At 44.4% G+C, this 9,244-nt stretch overlaps 1 protein-coding gene across 1 annotated transcript; it reads left to right on the plus strand.

Annotated features, from left to right (window-relative positions):
- The first annotated feature begins 3,208 nt into the window (after nt 1-3,208).
- Nucleotides 3,209-5,428, plus strand: LOC143022570 (uncharacterized). Its single transcript, XM_076180852.1, has 2 exons — nt 3,209-4,740; nt 5,093-5,428. Exons 1-2 carry the CDS (start codon nt 3,226-3,228, stop codon nt 5,099-5,101), a joined length of 1,524 nt encoding a protein of 507 aa, XP_076036967.1. The 5' UTR covers nt 3,209-3,225; the 3' UTR covers nt 5,102-5,428.
- Nucleotides 5,429-9,244: the final 3,816 nt, after the last annotated feature.

Here is a 9,244-nt window from a genome sequence, read left to right on the forward strand (position 1 = left end):
GCACTCTAAATGAAGTCTCCAATAATAGCAGCCCACCACCTTCTCCTGCTGCTAAATCATCGAAGAAGAATCCAATGACAGAGCCACAAGCTTATGATATCACACCATCTCCCACCCCTACCCCCCCAATCTCGTCCTATACTTCGCCGTCACAGGCTCCTGCCTTTGCTCCCAGAGAGAAATATGTCAAATTAACTTTCCCTGACAACTCAAGCTGTGACGTGAAACTTCGGTGGCTCTCCAACGTTGCCAAGTCTTTCCGTCTCGATCGTGAGCTGGCTGAGGTGAAGATGTCAGCTATTACATCTCGTTTCGTCTATGTTTCAAGACAACGACAAGACATCATTACAAGTATCACGAGTGGGGAAATATTATCTTTACGCCTAGTCATCCAGGACTCCACGGAAAGACCACGTAAATTCCCTACGTACCTCCTCACTCGATACCCTGTCAGCATCGATGCCTCTCATGCCAAGGAATATCCAGGGATACATACAGCTCGCAGATTCGTCCAAAATGGAACGCCAATCAACCGACTAGTCATCACGTGGAGCCTACTTGAACCACCGCCGCCTACCTTAGAGTTCCCCTTCCTACCTTTCCTCCCTCCCTGTGAGCTTCGCAAAATGAAAGATGAAATTCCATGGTGCTATAAATGCTGGGGCTTCAAACATATCTCAAGATACTGTTCCGCTCCCGCAAAGTGTGCCTGGTGCGCGGAGAATCATGACACTCGTTCCTGCCCTCACCGCCCACCCACTCCACCCACCACGCCCGACGACTCCGCATCTACCTCAGAACTTTCCATATCCCCACCACCAGACACATCCCGATGGAAGTGCCCCCGATGCCATAAACCAGGGGTCAACGTTTGGCATGGCTGTACTAAGCGAACACCCACGGCCACTTCCCAAAGACTTGGACCACCACTATCATCACTACCACCACCACCACTTCCAGCCACCTCTCTCACGACGCCCAGCACCACGGACTCTGCTGAAGTACAAGCTCTTCGCCAAGCTGTTGCATCTCTCGAATCCCGCTGTTCAGCCCTCACGAAGCGATTCGATGCCATAGATGCCCGTATCGAAAGTTTAATTAACCAACAGGCTACCACAGCAACCACACTTGCCAGTCTAGTTGAATCTCACAAAGTTGTTATCACCTCTGTCACAGCCCTTACAGAGCGACTTGATACAGTTGCCTCCCATCTAGAAAAGCTCTCGTCGCCTTTGAACTCCTCTACCCATGCTCCGCCTGGCAGCGCCCACATTCAAACACCAACCTCTTCCGGCTCTCGCAAAGCACATAGTAATAAGATTCTCTGATCTCGTATCGCTTCACGTCATCTCCTGGAATGCTTTCGGAATACGCCATAACACGAAACTCACTGCACTGAAGACATATGTCCATCGCCATCACCCCCAGATAATATTTATTCAAGAAGCCTTTCCCGGTGGTGCTCAGCCATCCGACACAGCACCTACGCTGTCTGGCTATGTCTCATACATACATCCAGCCAGGAATGGCCTCATTTCTTACGTCCACGCATCCATGCCACACAAGCTCCTTCGATGCTCCAGGGATACTACTATGACCTTTCAGTTAATTGAAGTCACTGTGGGCAATGGTAAACTTCGACTTTGCAACGTATACTCTGCCCCTGGTGTTATTAATCTTGTTGCCCTCCCAGTACCTACAAATCGTGGAGTGATTTATATGGGGGATTTCAACGCTCGACATCCTGCTCTTGGTGATGCCTCCCCTGTCCCCAACCGTAGTGGAATCCCTCTACTCAACTACATACATCGGTACCGACTCACACGATGGGAAACTGGTGGAGCCACACATGCACGTGGAGGCACAGTTGACCACATCATCACGTCTGGCCTCGTGCCATCCCGTGTCGCCTGTCAATCAATTCCTTCTCTCTTCTCCGACCATATTGCTCTTAGTTTATACTACTCCATACCATCTCGGATTCCAACTCCTCATCACCGGACCCGTATATCCATTCCTCCTAAATATTGCCCTACGTATATTTCGTACATCTCTAGTCTCCTTCCCACATTTGACTTCCTATCCCCCGACGCACTATACACGTCCTTAGTGAATACCACACACGACTTCTACAGCCGCTATGTAACCAAAGCTCACCTACCACGCCGCCCTGTACCTCACTCATGGACGTTGGACCACCGTATTATCCAAGCGGAGAGAGCTACACAGACTACTGGTCATACTTTTCAGACGCAACCCACACCTGATTCTTTGCATCAGTACCAAATAGCACGGGATAATATGGTCGCCCTCCAGAACTGTGCCTACAAAGAGTCTTGGCAGAAATACACTGATTCCATAAATCACCAGACTAGTATCGCGACCATGTGGCGCCTTGTAAAAAGGGTCGTTAAGAAGCAACCTCCCAGCGCCCTCCATCACAGTCCAGCCGCCTACGCCCAGGACCTCATTACTTTATGGTCGTCACAGTCACAGACTTACAATCTTCCTACGCATATCCAAGAGGCACTCTCCACTCGTCGCAACACCCGTAATCTCCACCTAATGGCTGCTCTTCTCCACCCAGATGAAGAAGACGACGTCCCGATTACGGAGAATGAATTACGACTAGCCATGGCTAATACAAAAACTTCTGCCCCCGGGGATGACGGCATTACATACCAAGTGCTCCGACTCCTACTGGAAGTTCCTGGCAACCCCCTCCTTCGCCTCTTCAACCTCTGCCTCCTTCGTGGACATGTACCTGCAGCCTGGACTTTAAGCACGATTGTTCCGATACCGAAACCAGGTACTGATAAATTCAGGCCCATTTCCCTAACTTCATGCTTCAGCAAGATGCTTGAACGTATCATCCTTGCCCGGCTCATGAATCGTCTACAAGGTCAACTCTCCCCGCAGCTGTATGGTTTCCTCCCACGTCGAAGTACGCACCACTGCCTTACTGAGCTCTACACCCGCCTCTCTCCCACCAGCGTAGTTGCCTTCCTGGACCTCAAAAGTGCTTTCGATGTAGCCAACCATGAAATAATTCTTGACCAGCTGGTTACCTTCGGAGTGCAAGGAAACCTCCTTCGATGGATTCGAGGTTATCTGAGTAACAGGAAGTCACGTGTTCTCTTTCGAGGTGTGTGTAGTTCCTACGAGCAGTTCAAACTCGGTACCCCGCAAGGTGGCGTACTAAGTCCATTTCTTTTTAACGTCTTGATGCACCGCTTACTCTCACTTCTTCCTAACGTTCCCGGTACAACCCTTCTCTGCTACGCGGACGACATCTGCATCCATTCCAACTCGCCCGCTGACCTCCAATTCGTCCTAAATGGCTTCTACACGTCAACTACCGCTTGTGGTCTCATCATTTCCCCTGAGAAGAGCAGAATATTTTCATCTCGTACTCTCCAAGCACTACCGACGTTCAACATGGGAGGTGATGTTATCCCTCATTGCACACAGTACACATACCTTGGAGTACCAGCCCGGATCACTCCAGCCATACCGACTCGACAACGTATCCATCCCCTTGTTAATGATCTCCTTGATCGTCTGCAGGCCCGTTTTAACCCTATCAAGTGGCTTGCCACAAATTCCACCGGCGCTTCATTACCAATGGTCAGAACTCTATACACCACATTTCTTCGATCACTCGTTGACTACTTATCACCTGCCCTTTGTCAACTTCCCAGGAGAGCTTTGGAACCTCTCGAAAAATTCCAAAATAGAGTAATGAGATTTATCTTAGGTTGCCCTCCTTCGACTCGCATCGTTAACATGCAAAGTGAACTTGGTCTACCCTCGCTTGTAGAGAGAATATATGCTAACATGGCCATTCTCTCTGTAAAATGCCTCCGATCGCCCTATCTGTCCCCAAACTTTACTGCTACCATCAGAGCGTCGCTCGAACCTGACAGTGCACCCCGCCTCCCACTTCGACCAGGAGGCCGCAACCTCGTCACTACAGTGTGCAACACACTCAGAAACCTTGACATCCACGTCCCTGAAGAAACGGTTGAACCCGACTTGCCCCCGTGGCGAATCTCCCTCCCTAACGTCACCTTCACACCAACCTCCAAAGATGACCTTCCTGCACTTCAAAAGCAACTAGCACTAGAGACCATCGACAGCGTATCCTCAAAGATCCCCGCAGCGCATGTCATCTACGTGGATGGCTCAGTACAGGCTGATGGAAGAGCAGCGTGTGCCATGTACTCACCCACCTTACAGCCACCTGTGGAAGCTGGATGGATTGGCCGCAGGTTACCTGTCACATCAAGCTCCACGTTTTGTGAGCTACACGGAATCCTCGACGCAGTAACATACCTTGTAGACTGTAACGTAAATGGTGTGATCGTTTGTGACTCCCAACCAGCTCTACACGCCCTCTCCTCACCCAGACCCAACTACTATCGTGTTGTACAGGCCATACTGACCCAACTCGCCGTTGTTCATGAAACATCTATGGCCGTATCTCTCATATGGGTGCCATCACATGTCGACCTTGCTGGCAACGACACGGTGGACCGTATTGCCAAAGCAGCTTGTGCCTTCGTCTTAGATAACGAACGCGTAGTACCCTCTCTCACATGCCTCAAAAACAGAATACACGCAGCCACTCACACCATAACAACACGCCGAAGAGATGCGGAACGAGCCACCAGTGTCTCCATTCAACACCACGACCACTTCCTACCCAGCCGCCACAAGTATCGCCGACGCGGACCCATGGTACGGAGACACAATGTTGTCAGTGCTCGGCTCAGACTCGGATATCGACCTGTGTGGCAAATATCCCAGGCGGAAGATATGCCACATTACTCATCATGCAGGCTGTGTAACCGCCCTAACGCCAACACTCTTGAACACTACTGTCTCCAATGCCCCATTGTGACAGACAGTATTCCACAGAGACAAGACGTGATAACTGTATGTAAATATTTACTTAGTGACGACAACTTAGATACACTCCTAGCTCGCCACCCCCATTTTGGGGGATTTTGATTGTTAAATCCAATCATACCTCCTTTTGTATCTCTTTATATAATAATATGACTAATATACTATTGTTTGTCGCCCTCAGAAGCAATGAATTTATTAAACGGTGGACCATCTTACCAAGGCAGCCTATACCTACGTCATGGACGTCACGCGCAATGCTCACCCTATCATGCCTTAAAACAAGATACGAGTACACGCAGCCACTCATGCCATGTCAACACACCGAAAGATGCGGAACGGTCTACCGATATCCCCATACGACCACCTCCTACCCAACCGCCACAAGTAACGCCGACGCAAGACCATGGTACCAAGGCACAATAATGTCAGTGTTCGGCTCGGACTTGGGAGTCGACCTGTGTGACGGGGGTCCCAGACGGATGATATGCCACGGTGATCATCGTGCGGGCTGTGTAACCGTCCTAACACGAACACCCTTGATATTATTGTCTCCAGTGAACCATAGTGACAGACAATATTCCCCGGAGACGGGGCATGATGATTATATGTAAACACTTACATAGTACCACTATCCCGCCATCACCATTTCGGAGGATCCTGAATGATTATTATATTTTGTCTCCGTTTAAAGAATGTGTGTAATATATGACATGTCCTCTAACACAATGCTGTGATAGATGTACTATTGTTTGCCGCCCACGGGCGTAATAAATTTATTAAAACCAAATCTCTCTCTCTCTCTCTCTCTCTCTCTCTCTCTCTATCTCTCTCTTTCACACACTTACACACACACACACACACATACACACACACACACACACACACACACACACACACACACACACACACACACACACACACACACACACACACACACACTTTCAACGAACGGACGGCTTGACGAACGCTCTGAAGAAAAGTGCAGATTGTGGATACCAACGCAAAGAGAAGTGCCTTTTTGTATTTGCAGGGGGGGGGGACATTGCTCGTGAGGCAGTAGGTAAGTAGGAAAAGAGGAGAAGGGGAGGGATTGCTGGGGAAATGGAAGGAAATGAGGATGTGGAGGACTTGGCCCAGGCAGACGGGCGTAAGGTCAACATGAAACGACCACCGGATGACGAAATGGCAAATAAAAATGTAAAGATTAGAAGTATAGAGAGGAGAAATACAGTAGAAAGTGACGAGAATATGTTCCAGGGATTTAAAGAGGGTGGGGGGGACACAACCCCCCCCGACTGATAAGACTAGAGGAGAGAGTTGATAAGGTGATCGAGGACTTGGAACGTAAGTTAGGTAAGGTAGACTCCATCTTCCAGAGAATTGAAAGATTGGAACAACTAGAGAAGGCTAACAGAAACTTAACTGAAGAAGTAGAGGACCTAAAAAGACAGTTAGGAAATGTAAAGGAGGAGAATGAGAAATTGAAGAAGAATAGTAATGAAAACAGTGAGAAAATAGCTACAGAAGCTAAAAATTGGAGAATAACTCAAGAAGGGAATAAGGTTTCATTCACTGACATAGTCAAACAGCAATTGAAAGAACATAATGAAGACTCAGTTATTAAAGTGATGAGACAGAAGGAGAATATAGTAAGAGAATTAGCTGACAAAAAGAAATGTATAATTATATTAGGAATGGAAGAGAAACATAACCCAGATAGAACCGCAAGAATCAAGGAGGAAAATGAAAGGGTAAGCAGTTTATTAAAATTAGTCCAGGAAGATGAACCAGAAATTATAAAGGAAATTGAGGAAAAATTCAGACTCGGAAAATATAGTACAGATAAGACCAGACCAATTAAGATTAAATTCAGGTCACAAACAACGGCAGAGAAAATTCTATCCAAGACAGGGAAACTAGCAACAAATGATCAATATAAAAAGGTATGGATAAAAAGAGAAATGAATAAAGAGGAAAGAGAGGAAGAAAAGCAGAAAAGAATTGAAGCTAAGGCAAAAAACGAGGAAAGAACGGAGTCAGAGAAAGAGAGATTCTATTGGAGAGTAGTGAACATGAAAATAAAGCAGTTCGACATACTAAAGAAAAACATAAGGGAAACAGAGAACACAATGGAAGTGGCAGAAAACTAAGAGTGTCTTACACAAATATAGATGGATTGATAACAGGATTGAATGAACTGAATGATTATTTGAAAGAAAAAGAACCGGACATAATGGGAATTGTAGAAACAAAATTAAAAGGCCCACTACCACCCAACAGTGTAGGACATGATACATACAATTATTGGATTAGAAACAGAGAGAAAAAACAAGGGGGTGGAGTTATGTTCCTGACAAAGAAGGATATAAACGTGAAAGGTGTCATATATGGAAAGAATACAGTAGAGATGATTATGATAGAAGTGGAAGACCGAGATAAGAAGAGCAGAAAATTTGTGATCAATTATGTGCCTCCGAAAACAGCCTCATGGGAGGAGAGTGAACATAAAAGTATGCTAGAGGACACAAAGATAGCATTAACTAAAATAATGGAAGACGGAGGAAGAATAGTTATGATGGGCGACTTTAATTGCAAAGAAATCTGCTGGGAAGAAATGACAGTAAAGAGTGGTGATGACTCATGGGGAAATGCTCTACTTGAGATGATTACTGACCATTCAATGACACAATGGATACAAGAGAACACTAGGTATAGAAATGAAGAAGAACCATCGAGGCTAGACTTAATAATTACATCTGAACCTAGAATAGTGGACAAGATTGAATATAAAACACCAATAGGTAAAAGTGACCACATATTGATTGAACTGGAACTTAATGAAGAAAAATATATGAAAAGAAATGAACAATATAGAAAAGGAAGAATGATGTATGAAAAAACAAACTTTGATAAAATAAGAGAATTCTTCCAACAAGAAAACTGGGAAGAAATATACAAAGAAGAAACATCAGTGGAAGAGAAATGGAATATTTTGACAAAAATTTACAAAGAAGGAGTGGAAAAGTATGTCCCAAGACAAAAACAAGAAAAAGAATATGTAAAATGCTGGTACAACAAAAGTTGTAGGGAGTTAAAAGACAAAAGAGACAAAGCCTGGACCGGATGGAAAAAAGACAGACCTGAAAAATGGAAAATATATACTGGTTATAGAAATGAATATGTACAAAAGTGCAGAGAGGAAAAAAGAAAATATGAAAAAGATGTTATAGAAAAGTGTAAAGATCAACCAAAACTATTCTACAGATTTGTAAACAATAAACTGAAAAACAAACAAGACTTGGAGAAATTAAGACAAGGAGGAGTTGAATACACTGAGGAAATGGAAATGGCAGAAATTATGAACAAACATTTTAAATCAGTGTTTACAAGGGAAAATATACAACCTGAAGAGATTGAGTGGAAGGAAAAAGTCCCCCCTATGGAAGAAATAGAAGTAACGAAGAATGAAATATTGACACACTTGGGTAATTTTGATGTCAGAAAATCGCATGGGCCAGATGAAATAGCAAACTGGATTCTGAAAGAATGTAGGAATGAACTGGCAGACAAAATACATAGCATAATAAGCAGTTCCTTAAAAGAAGGAAAAGTTCCAGAAGATTGGAAAAAAGCAAATATAGTACCTATATATAAAGGAGGAAATAAAGAAGAACCTACCAACTATAGACCAGTCTCTCTAACAAGTACAATAGCAAAAATATGTGAAAGAATTATCAAAAGTAGATGGGTAAAATACTTGGAAAAAAACAACGTACTAAATCCAAGGCAATTTGGATTCAGACAAGGACGATCATGCGTCACCAATTTAATATGTTTCTATTCAAGACTAATAGATATAATACAAGAAAGAGATGGATGGGCTGATTGTGCATTTCTAGACCTAAAAAAAGCTTTTGACAAAGTACCACATAAGAAGTTGCTTAAGAAATTAGAATATGAAGGAGGAATACAAGGTAAATTGCTAAATTGGATGGAAGACTTTTTGCAAGAAAGAAAAATGAGAGTAGTGATAAGAGATCAGCACTCAAAATGGAATGAAGTAATAAGCGGTGTCCCGCAGGGAACAGTTCTGGCCCCAATAATGTTTGCTATATATATTAATGATATGGACGAAGGAATTGAAAGCTATATGAGCTTCTTTGCGGATGATGCAAAATTACTGAAAAGAGTGAAAACTGAAGAGGATTGTGAATCACTACAGAGAGATCTAAATAAAGTACAAGAATGGAGTAGGAAGTGGGAGATGGAGTTCAATACAAAAAAGTGTAGTATAATGGAATTTGGAAAAAGCAAAAACAGAATAACAGGATCA

Source organism: Oratosquilla oratoria, unplaced genomic scaffold (genome assembly GCF_046742065.1).
Source record: "Oratosquilla oratoria isolate Oo_2021 unplaced genomic scaffold, ASM4674206v1 SCAFFOLD118, whole genome shotgun sequence".
Taxonomy (NCBI): Eukaryota; Metazoa; Arthropoda; class Malacostraca; order Stomatopoda; family Squillidae; genus Oratosquilla; species Oratosquilla oratoria.

Bases quoted from the DNA above. Each gene is read 5' to 3' on its own strand.
- LOC143022570 (XM_076180852.1), top strand. From the start codon at position 3,226: ATGCACCGCTTACTCTCACTTCTTCCTAACGTTCCCGGTACAACCCTT.